At 45.6% G+C, this 18,544-nt stretch overlaps 1 protein-coding gene across 2 annotated transcripts in view; it reads right to left on the bottom strand.

Annotated features, from left to right (window-relative positions):
- Nucleotides 1-261: 261 nt before the first annotated feature.
- gli3 (GLI family zinc finger 3) overlaps nucleotides 262-18,544 on the bottom strand; it is an 86,823-nt gene continuing 68,540 nt past the window's right edge. The window contains exons 7-15 of one of the 2 annotated variants that reach the window (XM_063912176.1): nucleotides 16,445-16,664; nucleotides 14,719-14,938; nucleotides 13,556-13,669; nucleotides 12,568-12,708; nucleotides 6,817-6,966; nucleotides 6,561-6,725; nucleotides 6,186-6,467; nucleotides 4,628-5,021; nucleotides 262-4,402 (exon numbers count right to left, since the gene is read on the bottom strand). In XM_063912176.1, coding sequence (XP_063768246.1) covers nucleotides 2,073-4,402; nucleotides 4,628-5,021; nucleotides 6,186-6,467; nucleotides 6,561-6,725; nucleotides 6,817-6,966; nucleotides 12,568-12,708; nucleotides 13,556-13,669; nucleotides 14,719-14,938; nucleotides 16,445-16,664 — 4,016 coding nt within the window. In that variant the 3' untranslated portion in view covers nucleotides 262-2,072. The remainder of the gene's footprint in view (nucleotides 4,403-4,627; nucleotides 5,022-6,185; nucleotides 6,468-6,560; nucleotides 6,726-6,816; nucleotides 6,967-12,567; nucleotides 12,709-13,555; nucleotides 13,670-14,718; nucleotides 14,939-16,444; nucleotides 16,665-18,544) is intronic. The other variant, XM_063912177.1, reaches the window with a different exon arrangement.

The raw sequence follows: 18,544 nt of genomic DNA, 5'->3' as shown, positions 1-18,544 counted from the left end.
CTATCTTCCTATGTCAAAATGTAAAGTAAAATCTGGCTTGATATGTACTTACTGTGTATCAAGTTTTTTTGGATGGATTAATTGGGAAATAAACTTGATTTAAGGTGTGTGTGCAGAAGCAGGTCTTCTGTTTGACATTACGGTACATTATACGTCCTCTATATTGGATTGTCTCCATAAAAAACAAAACCACTAATCAAACCAGTACATTGCATGTGTGAACCAAAGCACAGGAAGAAGAAAAGAGACTTAAAATATAAGTTATTTTTAATTTCTTTTCTCATTTTTATTAAAACCATACAAACATTTGTAGTCAGTTATAAAAGAGCAAAGTGGCTCTTCTGGCCGAGAGGCAGTGCTGGGCACTGGCAGCTCCGCTCTGAGCCAGATCTGTCTGGCCTCTACCCAGGGCCTGGGAATCCCTGCTTTCAAAGTCAATTCTTTATTGGCCCCAGGATATTTCCCATTTCCTCTGCTAAACCTACAGAAAGAGTATTGTATTTACACATTATATATAAAAGAGCACAATAAAACGTGGGAACTTAAAAAAACAAAATCAAAGAAAAGTAGAATGCATCTCGCAAATCTGAACTTTTCTGATAGTCTGACTTTCATATATAAATGTTCTGTCATGTTGTCTTTTTTCAGGCCTCACAAGACACTTTACATGTTTACTTTTTTATTTTTCACAATGGAAGATTGGCAGTGATCTTTCTCTTGATCGACAGGCAGATACTGTACGTATAAGGCACATACCTCAATGTAATTTCCTTCCCTCAAAAGAAATGATTTCTACTTCTTTGAAGAAAAGAAACACCAATGCACAGCTACAAAAAATGATAAAGTACCGAAGAACAACAAAGCAATGTGTACCTCATTGCTTTGACGCTGAATAAAAAGTAAACTACTCCATGTTCTGTGTCCAGTCACATAAGACTGCAAGGCAATACTAACACTGTTGACAAAGTCACTGCTACACTTGATGGCAGGACACATTCTGAATTTAAGAGCTTTGGAGAAAACGACAAAGATGATTTCCTATCAAACAAAACACGTCACTTAACAGCATTTACTGTGACTTCATGAGAGGGAAATTCATGTGCTGTGGACCACTTTTGGTCATCAAGACAGATTAAAACATATCTATTTATGTAAGCATACAGAACGCACCAAATGGGACCTTTGATCATAAAGGAGAAAATGTCCATTCTCCAAACAACCGTGCAATCCAACGTCAAAATCAGATTTGAACAGAATATAAAAACACTGTTATATACACTTGTGAGTACCTTACCAGACTAACTAAATCAAGCCATTTAGATATCAAGGGGACGACTATCTACAGTGCCTTGACGACTTGAATGTGTTCGTTACCATACCGCAGTTACTCTCCACAAAAACACCACTTGGTAAAACTTGGTAGAAGCACTGAAACATTTACAGATTCACAAAAGTAACAAACAAAATAACAACAAATGTAAATACACCACTTATTAAAAACCTATGATATATGATACAAAGTTATCATCAGGGCCTGTTAAATAATGACCCATTTCTGACCTGCTGTAACCAGAATGGATTTAGCGGCTTTGTACCTGTGGGATCAGATCTGCAAAAACTTGGCACATGGGCTAGTCTATAAACGTATATAGACTGTGATCATGTTTTACCTTGAATACATGCATCTTTAATGATAGTGTGTACAGCAAAACCAGTGACAATAAACCAAATACTGTTTTAAAGAAGTGAACTTTTTCTCACCATCACATGGAAATACAAAGAGAAGAGCTTCCAAAAATAGCCTACATTCCAGGAACATAACTATTTATCTATACATAATTTTGACACATCCCGTTTCTGTGTGGGATGACCTTTATACAAAATAAATGGGTTTGGCAACTGCCTTTTCCAGAACACTTTAAGTACATGATAAAGTTCTCGTAATTGCCACTTTGGTCTTAATCTTCACATACACCAGAGTTTTTCTCTTCCTTTTTTCCATTTTTCCTAAGGGAGGAGATAGCAGAGAGGGAGAAAGCAGCTACTGCATGATAGCCAGGAACTTGCTCTCCTCAGCCAGTGTGGTGAGCAGAGAGCTCATGTCTCCGATCGCCATGTTGTTCAGTCCAGGGGGCCACACTGTGGAAGGTCGCAGATGCTCGAGGCGTGGTCAGGCGTGACGAGGTCCTGGACATGCCCTGGAAGATGGAGGGACTCAACACCCCTGAGACAAGGCTACCCTGGTCATAGCCATCCTCCAGCATGGCACCAAAGTCCAGACTTACTCCCTCATCTAATAAACCAGGCACATTGCCATTCACTGTGCTGGTCACCTGGTCTGCACCAGGGGAGAGAAGGGTAGCCGTGTTCTCGCTGCCACCACCTTGTCCCACAGACTCGGCTATGGAGTCCAGCAAGCACTGCTCCTCGAGGATAGGGAACACCTTTACATCTGGTGGTTCGTAAGAGAGGCATTCATCAAAGCCATGCTCTAAGTATCCATGGTCTGGGCCCTCTAGTTTCAGCCCAGATACCTGATGTGCAAGGGAACAGTGGTCCCCACTTTTCTGCAATTGTTGCTGTTGGTTAAGACTGGCTTGGATTTCACCACAGTTCTCTGGGTTGAGGTACTGCTGGGTCCGCACTGAATTCCTGTAACTGTTCGGTGGGCGAGGGACGTGGACCTGTCGATTGTGATGAAGAGCAGTTCCCTGGGAGAGGCTGGGGAGGTTGTCCATAGACGTCCTGCTAAGGATAAGGTTATTCCCGATCTGGCAAGAGGTGTTATTGTGGTTCTGTTGGAAGTGGCTCTGCTTCTGAGGTCCATTCGAGGCCTGCTGTTTGAAGGCCTGTGGAAGAGGTGGGTCTATGATCTGAGAGAAGTTAGGCCTTCCAAAGCTGTTTGTAGAGTTGTGACCAGTACCTCTCATCTGCATGCAGGAGTTAGGCGATGTCTCAAGCTTAACCCCAGGGTTAACAAAACAAGCACTTTGAGGCGGATTAGCCTGGGCACAACTGTTCGGGAAATCAAGGGGCGCTTGCTGCTGAACCACCATGTTTCCAAACCTGCCAAAAGGCGCAGATATTGTTCCATGTTCTGTGCCAGACCACCTTCCACACTGTGTTTGGTGGTTTTGTTCTCTCTGAGGTGACCTGTCAACACTGCCAGAGCTCACTTCATTCCACTGGATGGGAAGCTTACTCGGGCTCGTCCGCTCTGCTATCTGCTGGAGACTTTGGGATCCAGGAAAGGCCATATTCAAGCCTGAAGTCTGGATCAGTTCTACCTCCTCAATAGAGGGATGTGAGACGTCCCTTTGGCCAGAAACTAATTGGTCCTCAACATGCATATAAGAGCCACCATCCACCTGAACCTGGGAGTGAAGATACTGCACCAGGTCATCTGGCAGCATATCCTCATCCTCAAGTAACAGGCCAGCCTCATCCTCCATGGCCAGGGCTTCTAAAGCTGCATGTTCTGCGATGCTAGGAGTGTACGGTGAGTGCTGGAGGCCTCTCTGCAGGTTACCCTCTGATCGCGTGTAGTTCTGTAGGCCAAAGCTGCGGGTTTCAGGGGTCGAATGATGGGACAAGGGTGGAAGAGGGTGGAGGTTGTTGAGGCTGTTGAAGCGTTGCACTGGTGGCAGATTGCAAACGTCGCGAGCCTGCGTCCGCACTGGGTCACTGGCCCTCCGGTTCCCATTCAGTGGACCCTCGCCAGGATAGAGGACTCTCCTCCTATGACCTGCATGTCCCGTATACCCATTGGTGTACCCGTTGGTTCCATCACCGCAGCAATGCGGCCTGACTAGTGGCGGTAAAGAGTGGTTGCTACCACCATCATCCATCATGGCCATGCGCGTCTTCAAGCTCATGCGCTCCATGTTAGGAAGAGGCGTGGGAGGTGGGCCGCCAGTGGCTGCTGCATACTTGGCTTTCAGGTGGTAGTGCTGTGCTGGTGTTAAAGTGAGCATCCCCCGTGACCCCGCTACTCCTCCCATACCTACTCCTCCTATACTTCCACAGCCCACACCAAGGTGCATCCCTCCACCCCCTCCTCCCGTCCCACCTCCATAGTGGCTCGCCTCGCTGGACCGGCGAGAGGCATCAGTGGAGATGGGGTCGTAAGAGTCGGTGGAGCTGAGGTTATGGAGGCGTCGGTGGTGGCCTGCAGCCATCGTCCCCTCACTCTGGGAAGCCTGGCTGGAGCGTCGACTGGAGAAGCAGGGGGAGATACCTGAGGAGCGCCGGCTGCTGCTCAGGTAGGCCGAACTGGTGGCGCTACCACTGCTGTCACGCCGGTCCCGGAGCAAATTGAGCACTGTTAGCTCTGTGCTGCTCAGCTCAGCATGAACAGGTGGCTGAGGAGCAGACACCCCCCACTGCCTGCCCAGACAGGATCCTGAGAGAGAAACAAGGACAGAGAAAACGGAATGAGTAAAGGTTGGACGGCAGACACGGATATTGTGTGGTGAAAGGGAGATAACAGTACAAGTAAAGTGTAAATCACGTGTCCAAATAGGGTTACTTCATGCTGAATAAATTGGCATACCCACTTGTACCATACATTAAAGGATCTTCAAACAAGACAAAACTTTGAAAGAAAGTAGAAAAAAGTCAAACTTACCCTTCCCCAGGTTGTTAGGTAGTGTGGAACCTTTTGGGGGCGGTGTAGGGGACAGGGTCCCCAGCCTGGGCAGCGCTCCGTTCACCTGCTTCAGCCTCTCCATCTTGATGTGCTCCATCCAGCGCACGGGGCGGCCGACACTGCGCCTCGCCTGCAGGGTCAGCATGGCCGCTGTTACCGTGGAGACTGTGGAGTCCATGACGGGGCTTGGCTCACCCTCACACTCCTCCTCAAAATCTTCTTCGTGTTCCTCTTTCCCCTCGTCCTCCTCTAGCCCCTCCCCTGGCGAGCGTCCGGCGCTCACAGCAAGCTGGACTCCACTGCTGGGATAGGTGCTGATGGGGGACTGGTCACTGCTGCATGTAGACTGACCGCCAGGGCTTGGCTGAGACGTCTGATAGACATCGGCCAGGGAAGAAGAGAAGATTGAGAGACAGGAGGAAAAGGAATATAAATTAGTAAGATTCTTATCAAGTTTATCTCACGATATGTATACAGTATCATATGTCACAAAACAAGATTCATGTAATCTTTTGACGGATGTATTCCCTATAAAATAGGAAAGTGATCATACAAAATGACAGACCATTATGAGAAATAATGGTATTTACAGAAGTTCTTGCACAACCATTCCAGTTTGAGCTGATTGTCCAACCCTCAGCAACAAGAAGCAGAAAAAAATAGGTGTTTGGAGGACGATGTTTTGTACATTATTGGGGCATAAGTAATGCCTCCCCCTGTGATCCAGTCAGGACAAACACAGACAAAAAAAGAGAAAATCCTGTTTTGGATTCGTTTCAAAGGATAGGCAAATAGGATAAAGGCCTCTTGTGAGAGGCTCGAGCCTAATTAGGTTGTTTACTGAATTTTAGGAAGTACGTTGCACTGAGGAATAATGGAATTACTTTTTTCTGGCATCCAGCTTCAACATTGTTTAGAGGGCATTCCTCCTGTTGAATGAAATTGGCTGCCCACCAGAGCCCTGGGCAGTATGGGGCATACTTTCAGTGTCCTCAGAGTTCTTGCCTGTAGCATTGGGCATTGCTCAGAAAAAAGCATTGCCTTTGGGAAATAACATTGGCATTCTTCAGAGTGATGTAAAATGAGAAGAATAATCTATTTATATAAATGTGAAGGATGAGGGAAACCGACGTAATCACAATTTGACCATGTTTTGGGTGAAAGTCAAGGAGTTGTGATGGGATGAGAAAAAACGATAAACAGAGCAAAATAACGATGATCCAAGACGGGAAAAAGGGAGACTCACACAGAATACTTTACAAATGCAATGTGAAGGGATACCTATCTCACCTGATTACCCACTGTCCTTAGAAAGGGAGGTAGAGAAATGCCAAAGCATTGGATAGGAAGAAAAAGTTGACTCATTAGAAGACTTTAGTGTTAAATGATCATGCCCCCAATTAAATGTTAAGTCACACACTCACTCTCAGTATTAGGCAGTTAAATGTTCTATATTAAAGTGAAAGAATAAGTTAATCAGAAAATGATTAAAGTAAAGAAAAAGGTTTTTCAGCAAAATAAATGAAAAAGGTCCTACCATAGGCTTCTCTGTCTTGATGGACTTGACCTGCATACATTCATCCTGTTTTGAGGTAGCATGGTTGTACTCCCTTTGGTCCGTGTACCCACCCAGGGGCAGTTGCCCTGGCGACCGGCCCTGGGCCCCAGGCTCCCGTTGGGGCGGAGGACGCGGGTAATCTCCCCGCTGTTTCTTGGTGACGTGCGCCTCCGGTCCGTGCACCGTCTTCACGTGCTTGCGTAAGGAGCTAGGATCCGTGTAGCGTTTGGTGCACCCTGGGATTTTGCACACATATGGTTTCTAAAAAGGAAAGGAGAAAGATGAGCTGTGAGAAACACGTTCATTCAGCAAAGTCGAAGGAGCATAACTGCGCTAGATCATGTTTGTCAGTACCTCGTTTGAGTGTGTGCGATTCTGATGTTTCGCCCGGTCTGATGCATTGGAAAAGGCCTTGTTGCAGCCTTCGTGTTCACACACATACGGTTTCTCTCCGGTGTGCGAGCGTAAGTGAGTTTTAAGGTTTTCCAGACGGGAGTAGGCCTTGGCACAGCCCTCAAACTGCAGAAAAGAGAAACAAGGGGGCATCACTCACACAGCCTGAATCTTGTGTTACCAGGTAGCTTTTCAGAAAAAACGAAAGGGTTCTTACCGTGCACTTGTGGGGTTTCTCCCCAGTATGCCTGCGCATGTGGACCACCAGCATGTACTGCGCCTTGAAGGGCTTCTGCTCTCGGGAACATTCCTCCCACCGACACACAAACTCCTTCTTCTCCCCATGGATGTGGTCATTGTTGATGTGCTACAAAAGATGATGAGATAAACGTTACCCAAACATAAATCATTGGATTATTATAAGCTCTATTAAGTGCAATGTAATTTTGCCTTGAATTGATTGGTTGTTTTGCTTGAGGAGTTTTTGCTCTGCAGCAAATATAACATTTCCTTTTTCTGTTTTCCATTTCATTTCTCTCTTGCCATTCTTTTCCATCAGTGTTGAAATCAGCACAAACACAGGGGGAAAAGTCAGTCTTGTGAGTCTCAGTGTCCGATCTGAACAGGATTTTCAAATAAAACCCTGTCACTTCACATCATAGTGGGCCCTCGCCCCTTCATGACAAGTGCTGACAGTTGTGCTGCCGTGGCAACATCCAATCTGAAGGCTTAGGAAGGAGGGGAGGTGGGAGGGAGGTGAGGAGATATCAAGGGGGAGAAATCAAAAGTTCAGTCAAGGCATCGGAAATTTTAGGGCTTTACAACTCCAGCCAAGCATTACATCTGTGAGCACCACCTTACTCTTACTCCGTCCCCTCATCTTATCCTTTTTCTCCGTCTTTTCCTCTTCTCTTCTTACTAACTGTCTCGTAAAACTGGGTAAGTGGTGGATGTTCCAGAGGAATAAAGGAGGTGAGGATGGAGAAAAATGTCACGCAGACCCTCCGGAGACAAAGTCAACATCTGGCTGTTTTTCAGAGTCAACACTGTGGTGGCCTATGAAGTGCCTTTCAGGGAGCAATATAAAGGGGATACAGACACAATATCCTGACCAAAAAAACCTGGCATTATTACATTCCTGAGCAGCGGAGAAGAGCCTTTTCGCCTTTCGGGTGAATGGAGAAGGACGGATGAAAAGGGGGGGAAATAAATAGATACTTGACTTTGAATGCTCTTAAATGTCTGGGGAAAACGTGCTTTCTTTGAGCACTTATGGATTGTTGAGCTATAAAACATGCAGGACCAAAGCAAAATAAAGAATCCAGGGTCAGCTCCCCTCAAGGCATGACACGGCTCTGACAATGCCATCTTTGTTCCTCCCCTGCGCCCTGCCCACTGGCCAGATCATGACCCCACATATAACTATAACCATGACATCCACCAGAAACCGCCCTATTTCCAATCTTTCTTCAAGGCATTTTGACCCTAAGCATGCCACTGCCCTCCCTTCCCAGTAATATTAAAGGGGGAGTTTCGACAAATGAGTCAGCGCCGCAACAGCCGGGTGCGACAGCAAAAGCAAAGAGTAAAATTGACACTAATACATCTGCAAAGGACCTCCATTATTCTCGCTTGACATTTTTTAATTCTAAAGTGACAAAACAAGACTAATTCCAGGGGAAATGATTGGGGACTGGATGACCACAGACGTTAGTGAAGTTTCCCCAAGATTGATCTTCCTCCCCACCTCGGTCCGAGCCTCACACAACCTGACTCGTCTTCTCTTTTTCTTCCTCTCTGTGAGGGAATCCCTGTGGCAAGCAATCGGTCTGTTGTGAGCAGCATTCAATATCCCTGAGCTGAGAGCGATGGGAGAGCGCCGTGGTGTTGGATCACGCGGGTGGCTGGAACAACACGAGCGCATGCACACACAGATGGATACACACTCACACTGTGTGTACAAATGAAGGAGGTCGCTGACGGGTGTGATGCATGAGGCTCTGAGCTGACAGAGAGGGGGGACAGACAGCATGGGGAGAGGGGCCGCTAAGAAACCTAATGGCATGATCTAATAGCAATTCTTATTGAATCAATAATCTCCATGCTGAGCAGACAGGCCCCGTTGGCCGGCTAAATCGACAAACAGGTGCTGATAGCAGCGGCAGGCAGGTTATTCATCTTCCCCCTGCCAGCTTATCGGCCAACAACTGTAAAAACGCCACCAAGATGGATTTAGGAGGGAGTCGCACGACAGGGAGCGCCGGGGACACGGACACAGGGGACACTGAGGCCGTGCGCAACGTATGAGAGGCACACACACATGCACACACAGGTGCAGGGACTGTTTTCCTGGTCCAGATGCTTGGGTGCATGGGAAAAAAACAACCAAATAAACACAAACAAATTAACCACTGGGATTTTTATGTTTTCAGAAAAAACTAAAAGTCTCCAGTTTCAAATTATTTGCATTCTATACTATTCTAAAAAACATGCATCCCTACACATTTAATAATAGACTGTAACACACAGAATCCTATCTTTTGTTGTGTGCTATTTCTCAGCATTTGCCAATTTCAGTATCCATCTCCATGTCTCCTTATCAAACTCTCTCTGGGACATAGTCCTCATGCATTAGAATGCAAGCGTGCATGAAAAGAGGGCCTGTTTACAAGGCAATTTCACTAAGCTGTGGGACCCGCAACACCGTTTAGCTTTATCAAACAGCGCCTAATAAATCATATGCTCTTTTGTGATGTCAGTTGCTGAAGTGCTTTGTGTAAAGAGAGGGAAAAAAAGAGCATGAAAAAGGCAAAGTAGGGAGGGAAGGAGGAGGGAGGAAGTAAAAGGGGGAGAAATTGAGGGAAGGAGGGAGGATGAGAGTAAGTGAGTGAGCGGGCAGGGGGCAGGGAGCTAGAATTGGCATGTGTAATTCAGCACAGTCTTTTCATCTTAGAGTAAGATATTCTTGACAGATAAGGGGCCTAATCCTTCTCCTGATCAAAAAAAATCTGCATTTTGCCAATTAAAAGCCTGCGCCAGCAGCCGGGGGGGGGAGGCTGCCTTCAGACTGCGCCCGCGTTTATCTCCCTTTAACACCGGGGAGGCGCACAGCAGCCGCCTCCACAAGGCTGCACACAGGCAAAGCCAGCTCCCCATCTGAGAACAAGGACATCGCAGCGCCACCTATGCAGATGACCTGGAACAGAATGGTAGACTGTGGAGGGTGGGAAAGACCTGATGAGCTCTGAGAACACACACGTACAGACCACCATCAGACACCACTCATATAAAGTCTAACACATCCCCACAAATCAGATGAGGACAACAGGCCTACACTGAGCTCAGTCGAAATCCAATAAAAGAAGAAAAAAAAATAACCCTAGGACAAATACATTTTAAAAAGAGATTTGCATAAATGTTTACCCTTAAAAAGAAGCTGAAGAATACTAAGATTATTTATTTCTAACACCACACAATGTTTGCAAAATCCTTAAGTCTATAGCCACTAATTACATGTATGCTTACATGTATTGTATTTGTACAAGTGACCTGAAACTGTGAAGATCTGTATCAGATTCCTCCAGGTGAAAGTGTTAGTAATAGATTATTGGGCAAGGCCATATTAGGGCATTTTGAAGTGTTGGGTTGGCATCTCCGGCAACTAAACTGAGCCCCACTTCAAGAGAGACATTAAAGAAGCCACCAGGCCTTATCTTTTAAAGTACTCGCTTCAAGCGGTAAAGAGGGGAGGGACAGAAAATGAAAGAGAAATTGAGAGAGGCAGAGGTTCATGCCCAAACATGGGGAAGCAAAAGAATGTGTAGCTGAAGCAGAGAGGGAGATGGAGAGGTATAGAGAGTTGAAATGAAATAAATACGGCAAACTAAAATTGACACCCGCCTCGCTTTTGCTGACTGGGTAGGCCAGATAAGTGAGCTAAATTGCACAGATCTGATGTTTATCTTATCGGCTGCACCGAGAGCGCTTAAACGCAGATGATAAAGGAACGCCGTGGCATGTCGTGTTGAGAGCATGCTTGAGAGTGTAAAAATATGCATGGAGAGCACGGCAGGAGTGCGTTTGAACAAGGTGGAGAGCGACGAGAGTGGCGGGAAGGCTTAATTCTAAAATTAGGCCAACCACAAAGGAAAGGGGATATTTGAATCAGTGCAGCTGTTACTTTAAATACTTTAAAAACATTTATAGTCAACACAGCAGTCAAAGACATTAAATATGTAAAAACTTTGTGCAGTCGTGGTGGTTCAATTAGTTTTTTTTTCCCTCATCATGTTTTTTTCCCCAAAGCCTTTTCAGAAGACAAGTACAAGGGGGAAGGGACGCTCCATTGTTTGGTTATATGGAAATCCCCCCACCCCTAAACCCCTCCCAGTGTGTGTGGAGAGACACTGTGGTCCAAATACTGTACTTATCCTATTACTGAGGGGGGTGGGGGTGTGGAGAGATAAGAGCGTTTTTCTCGTCCGCTCTGCTGAATTAGAGGGCACGGATTCTGTAGGCGAAGACTTTTATTGGCATCTCTCTGCATATCTGCATGTGCATAGAAAATGAGAAATAAAATGCAATATCAGAAAGTCAAATGGAAAAAAAAAACAATTCTCAGATGGAGGAAATGGAAAACCAATAAGGATTTTGTAAGTGTCTGTCTACACGGGAATCTGATAATAAGGGCAGCTTGGCAAGGTGAGGCTGGATAGTATTTGTGGAGAGATGAGAGGACATTGTTTTGCTCAGATGGCCACCTGGTGTGACTACAGTAGGGGGAGCAAGCTTTTCTTCCATTAAGAAGCCATCCTCCCTTCCTTTCCCTCCACCTTAACTCATCCCGCCCCATGAAACAGGGGCAAGAAGTTGTCAAGATTCTCAACCTTTGAGCCGAGCCCTTCAAACACGGGAGGCAGCCCATTCCGCGCTGAGGATATCAATTATAGATAGGGGTTACCACCGCGGCCGAGGATTGCAATGTCAAGACGGCAAATAGACAGCTGTGAAGAGCTGAGGATCTTTCTATCAGATGTGTGCTGATGTATGTTTCACGTGTGTGTGTGTGTGTGTGTGTGTGTGTGTGTGTGTGTGTGTGTGTGTGTGTGTGTGTGTGTGTGTGTGTGTGTGTGTGTGTGTGTGTGTGTGTGTGTGTGTGTGTGTGTGTGTGTGTGTGTGTGTGTGTGCGTCCCTTGTTCACAGCATCATATTGGTTTATTTTCAACTCCAACTTCAGTCTGCCCTGTGAGCGCTTCACAGGCCACGGGAGAGCTGCAGAGCTAATAGTGTAAGTAGAGGGGGTGACGCGACCCATAATGTCATTAATATTTAGCTTAACATTGAACCCTCTGGCGCACTGTGATGAGAGGTCATCCATCTCCTGGGCTGTGTGAGAGTTCTGATAACAGGCAGGAGGAAGGCCGGTCCAGTGTTGTACACAAAGCTCACATCCTGACTCTGGGAGGCTTAACCCGCCAAATCACTTAGCAGCATTCAGCTGTGAGATGTGCTCTCCAGCTTCTGAGTCCATTACCACCGTCCCTGGATCCAATCAGGAATCCGGCAGCAGTATCAGTCAATGCCTGCAGCACTGGCTCTTTCTGTAGGGTGCTGCTGCACAGACGCACAGGCGAGGTTGTGGCCTGATAGGAGGCATTGTGCACAAAAGCACAGCTGCAGTTCATGTAGCCGGGATCCACTGAGCTTGAGGATAGAAACACTGAAAACTCTCACAGCACAGAAACCCAGAGACATTGTAGTTTTTGTATTTTGAGCCATACCGTGAAAGCTTTTTATGTAAGGCTTCACCCATCTTCATTTGTTAACACCCTGTTATGTTTCCCTGAAAGGAACTTTAGTCCCGGAGAACAACTGGGGCTATGGGAACGCCTCTCAGGAAGGGATGGATTATGATACAAACTATTTTTTATACAGGACATTTCCATTCTTTTAAATAGTCGATACTCACATGTACTAGCTGCTCCTGCGTGTCAAACTCGCGGCAACAGTTCTCCCAGTGGCAGTTAGTCTCATAAACCACCTCTGGCTCCTGTTTGCTTTCATCCTTGTCCCCTTCCTCTTTCACCAGGGTCATCCCGTCTGGATGATCCTGAGGAAAAAAACAGTAACAATATTTTAGTTCAGCGACTAAGCTCAGCGTTTAGAAAATACTGACCTGAAATAAAATAACTGCCTCCCTCCCCCCAATATCTGTCAATCTAAATTTGTCATGAAAGTATTTTTTTTACGACCCTGCTGGTTTACATCTTAGGCCCAGCCAAAAATGATTTGGTCACAGGTCTCAGCCACAGTGCCCCTGTGAGTCTGGCCTTGTCTGGCTGCCTTGAAGAAAAGTGTGGAGAGGAAATGTAGCGCTGAAAGCCCCGCTCTGTGTTTGGGGGATGTTATACGACAGGACTGGGGTAAGTATTTGAGGAATCTAACCCCCTTTTCCTGCTGTAGGTTGCTCTATTAGCTCAGACATATTTCACTGTCACAGTTAGGAGGCTGAGTGGAGCAGAGTCTGCACCTCAGGCTGAATTTGCTGCTGGCTGAATATCGACTCTAATAAGGTTTTTTTTCCTGCAGATGCAAACACTAACTGTTATCACATTTCTCTTTCATTTCTCAAGGCACTTACTTTTTTGATTAAACAAAAACAATTTCCTTGTAGTCTCCCAAAGATCAATGAATTGCTTTGCTTTGGAAACAGCCGCTGATAAGAGCAGGGTGGGAAACACCAGGAAAACAGCCAAATGGAAGTAAATAAATGCAAACTGTGGCTGGTAAGCTTGTGTATTGTTGCAGCTACTTTGGCAGGTGACCAGTTATTATGCGGGCGTCCTATTTTAGTGGAAAAACCTAAAAATAAAAAAACAGAATTCGGATAACTTTGCCGGATAGCTGAAGCGCATCCTCTGGAATACATTTTGATATTAATGATGGACAATCCTCACCTGTACGCTCAGTGCGCCTGGGCTCGGCATCTCTTCCTCTGGTTTCATTTTGGAGCGTTTGTGGTGCATCGGGTCTCCTGTGCTGCTCACCGCAGATTCACTTGTTGGCTTGGTCTGTTAAAAGAAAGAATATTTCATCAGGTTGAGGTTCCTATGATGTGAATTTGACTTTATATATGATTCAATATACTGATATTTCTTATGTTATTCTCTATAGAATAATTAAAAATGCATGTGCTGCTTATAAGTCGCTTAATCATTGAGTTAATCAAGCAGAATAAAAAACAACTGTGGTTAAACTGTAATGATTTCTGTGTACTCAGTCTCAGGCAGTAGCTTTTACTTTGCAAATGAAAAACTATGCAATTGACTGTTTCACATTAGCTGCTATAATCACAGCAATTAAAACAAACGCATGGGCCAATTCAATGAACCATTCACTGAGCCAATGGATGACCTGAGTTTGGCCCTGGCTTAAATTCACCCTTGAGGGAATTCTTGTTACATGCCAAGCTCACAAGAATAAAAGAACAAACAAGAAGGTCCTGTGTGTGTTTTTTTCCACAGGCCTCTCAGTGTTGTACTGTTTCTGTCAGTCTCTGTACCATGTTACTATCTTATATACTGTATATGACATTCAGCCTTGGCCCCGAAGCAATATTCTGTTCATTCAGGAGACGGAAAAGGCAATTTTGGTGTTCCTAATTTGGACGAGGCCTCATTTGTGATAACACAAAATTCGAGCGATGGGAAACAGCAGGGAGGACGGTAATAAACATTGAATATTTACTTCAAATGTGGGCCCGCACATAAAGTGAAGGTTGAGGATGGCGAGAAAAAGCCCTTTTGGATCCATCCATCCATGTCAATATTCCCTCTCTATATCCTTGTTCTCTCTCTAGTGATTAATGGAGTCAGCAGTGGGATTCTATGCTAACAAGCCCCTTGTTGTTTGCTGCAGGCACGTTCTGGGCTGTGAGCGGCAGTCTTAAAACAAGAGACAACACAAGTAGGAGGAAATTCCCAGGAGATGGGTGCATGGAGGGGGGGTCCTGCCTGTACCATGTTAGCTTTCTGCGTTTCACTGAAATGTAGCTGGCATGTGACGCCGCTATCTATTACCCGTGATGATGAATCGCACAGGCGCCTGCTGCCGCTCTCACCTGTGAGGAGTCGTTGGAGAGGACTGAGCGCTCGCTCGCGCTGAGCCCAGAGGGGGGGATGCCGGGGACGGGCCTCTGGGTGGCGAAGGCCGGCGACGGGTGGATAAGAGGCGGGCTGTGTCCGAAAGCAGAGCCCACAAGCCCCGGCTGACGGCCCATCAGTTGCTGGTGCACGTGCAAAGCCACCGGGGTTGGAGGGTAGGCGAAGCTTAATGCCGGGCTGAGGGAGCGGAAAGGAAAAACACATAAAATAAACTACAACTTCACAAATAAAGTCAATGAGGCAAAAATACAGTGAATAAATGGATTGTTCTGGATAGCTTCTCCTCCCTGAGGACAATCTGACAGGAGATGGTGTGGTAATGCTGGAACCGTGGTTCCAGCATTACCACTGCAGGCAGAACCCTGCCAGTGAATGTTCAGCTTGTTAACACACAGTTAATTATCATGTGGTCTGTGTTAGGCAGTATGTCATTCTTCCACTGGGCAAATGATACAGATGATAAACAATCTGGAGTGTGTTGTATAGCCATGTAAATAAAGCCAAATGATTTGCCTCAACCTGAACTAACTTTGTTTATCCTCACAATCCCAGAAACCACCTCTGGGGTCCGTGTAACCACAGGTGAACCAGCGGATAAACAGAACTGTGTGGCTGGCCAGCACGGCTTCCATTCATCCTGAGCCCTGACGCCTCGCTCTCACTGCGGCCCATATGTCTGCTGATCTTATTACGAGCCGAGTGGAAATCAATGGGCCGAGACACATTTGGGGGCCCATCCGCTTGTCATATCACTCATCAGTCTGTTGGCTTTGGCTATTTGGGTCCTGCCACTGGGACAGTGGCTGAGCGCGCAGTGTGATTGATCAGGCTCTTCTTACAGATCGCTGATCAATGGCTGTGGGTGGGGCGATGGATCTTTGCTTTCCCTTTCCCTTTTCTTTTCTTTTGCTTGTCTCTGGTTCCGGGCAGTGATGTATGTGAGGTTTCCATGAGGTGTACCTGATGACTGACACGAGCCGCCGGGGAGGCAGGCTGACTGGCTGGCTGGGAGATCGTCACCCACATGGGGCATTGACATGGACGATAGGCTACACACACTTTTATTCACTCCGCCACACATTTTCTTTCTCTCACACAGTAACTACACTAATGTTACTTGGCCAAGTGTGCTGCATGAAAAATACCAATCAATGATGTTAGAAAACCATCTACATCATCATTCCCCCCCGGGAGGTGCTGCTGTCCGATCTATCATTGCCACATTTTGGTCCCCAAATGACCACCTTGAGCGAGACACTCAATAAAGTCTCCTGAAAAACATCCTGACAGGATTAGTTGTTTTTCTCTAACTTTAAATGGCTGATCTAGGGATTTGTAGGCACTAACAATAGACAGCTTTTAAAAAAGAATATTTGGAACGACAAAAAGATGCCGTTTTTGCCCGGCTTGTTTGTGATATGCTGAAGAGTTTAAGTCAATACTGAGGGTCAAGCTCTATAAACACTAGATCCTACATGTCCCATAATGCAAATTGATTGTGTGTTTCCTTACACCTTCTCTGTAATAAAAATCACAAGTACATCCCTCGAGCTCTTACACTTTAAGTTTGTAATGCAGCCTTTACGTCAAAGGTTTTACGACTAAAGATAAATAAAAAACGAAAAAGATATAAGCAAATATAAATATGAATAATTGACACAGGACAATTTTTCTGTCAGCTACCTGATGGCTCCAGCAGAGAGGTGACCGTAAGAGCCGCTGGTGGACGAGCTGGAGCGAGAGTTGTTGAGCATGGTGACGAGAGAGTTGGGGGAGTTGCGGATTCTTGTCTGCAGGTCGAAGCTGTGCTCAGAGAGGGGCGAGATGGGCAGCGGGCGCTTCCTGCTTGGCCGAGTTGGCAGCCTCGGGCTCGGGAATCGAGAATCTGCAGAGAGGAGGAGATCTGAGTAAGGTAAAGGGAAAAAAATAGAAGGTTAAATTGAACTTTGAAACTGTATTTTAAACCTTATCTGCTCCAGCGTCAGATAAAGTCATGGGTTACAATCCCCAAAACATTGGTTTGCTTTATACTGTACATGATTTCTGTTTGACTTCATCCTAACCTAATCTAACCCTAACAGATGACATTTTTGTCAATCATCACACAAAAGGCTCATCTGAATGAGTGTTCGGCTGTCACTTGATGCACTGCTTGCATTTCATCCATGAGAAAACATGTCTTTTATGTTGGAGAAATGCTCCGACTGTGTATGGTAATATTTAATCAAGTCCAATTTGACTCGTTATTCAAATGCAATCAATGTTGACTGGAAATACTAAAAAGGGGGTTTGAAAAGGTAAAAGGCGGAAACAGCGCAACCATTCTCTCTGCACATACAATGAGCCATGGGTAGAGATTAAAACATGACTTTTGTTGTCTTTTCACATGGAGATGTCACAAACAAGACAGGGAAAAACAGAGGGAGATGGAAGGAGGGGGGAAAAGCGCTGAGGGGATGTCGCGCTTTGTGCACGAACTGACACAATGACTTTGTGACTCAAGACTTGGAAATAAAACATTTTGAGTTATTTTATAAAAGGCAAACAAAACCAGCTTACGCAGCCCCTATAACCCCCCTCCATATTTACGTCCCCCACAATCCATCCATCTCCCAAACGTAAATGCTCCATCTCTGGTTTGACACATCCAACGATTACAGAGCGCTCCATTCACATGGTAATCAGAGTGTGTGGATGTGAATGTGTGTGTGTGCATGCCTCTGTGGTGGCAGCGGTGCTGTTCTGGCATACATAGGCCTGAGTTTCGACTACCGCGTGAAGCTGTATGGAGAGCACGCCTCCTTTACATTGTCATTGTATGGAAAATCTCTTTTTATGTCTCAGTGAAGGGGGTGTAGAGGAGGCATATACTGTATGTACACATGAAAATCCCTGAGTGCACACAATTTCTAAATACAATTATTGTCATGTGACGCTGCACGACATGTCTGTTTTAACACTGTTTCATTCAGTTTAGATAACCCTGCAAAAATATTTTTCATCATTTCATGTTTTAATCCTCCTGACTAAATTTGACATACCTGACATTTTTTAAACAAGCCAAATAAAGTGAATTCTCCCAATTTCCTACAAGTGAGACAGCCGAAAAAGCAGGTCCAGCATCCCACCACTGCAAGGCCTCATGGGAGTGGTGTTTATTAATGCACAGCCCAAATGATAAATCGGCCAACCGGGGAGACAGAGAGAGGAGCGTCCCGGCTCATAGCGGGACTGTCCCTCTAATTTCCTCTTGATTTATGGACGGGATGGCTGGTTATGGGCTGCGTCATTAATTCTCGTGGCCAGGGAGGGTTCAGACACGGCGGACTGACAGCGTTGGAAATAAAAGCTGGCTCCAAAACTGGGGTTGAGCCCTCGCCGACACAGTTTGGGGCCACCTGAGAGGGACGCTATCACAGGGGAGGGCTGAAGTGAAGAGTGGATTTAAGACCGGACAGAATTTCTTTGTGCGGAAAAAACTTACTATAGGAGGGAACAATAACTCCAGTGAAATTAATATGACAGTCATCCTATTTCTCCACTTAAAGCTAATTTCAAATATAAAGATTATGTGTCACTTTTTGTTTAAGGAAGTACATTGTGCTAAACAGATACAATTAGTCTTGGCAATCTTTCATTACCGCTCCAGAAGTGTAATCAGTAACTGCAATTAAATGGTTTGTTTGTATCAAACAAAACATTTAGCGTTCAAAATGTAACCAAGAATGAACCTATTAATGAAAAAAAAAAGTAGATAAATAGCAAGGAAATTAAAATGAACTA

This window comes from Eleginops maclovinus, chromosome 21 (assembly GCF_036324505.1).
Source record: "Eleginops maclovinus isolate JMC-PN-2008 ecotype Puerto Natales chromosome 21, JC_Emac_rtc_rv5, whole genome shotgun sequence".
NCBI lineage: Eukaryota > Metazoa > Chordata > Actinopteri > Perciformes > Eleginopidae > Eleginops > Eleginops maclovinus.
Note: the sequence above shows the minus strand (reverse complement) of the source record. Positions and strands in the feature narration are given on the sequence as shown.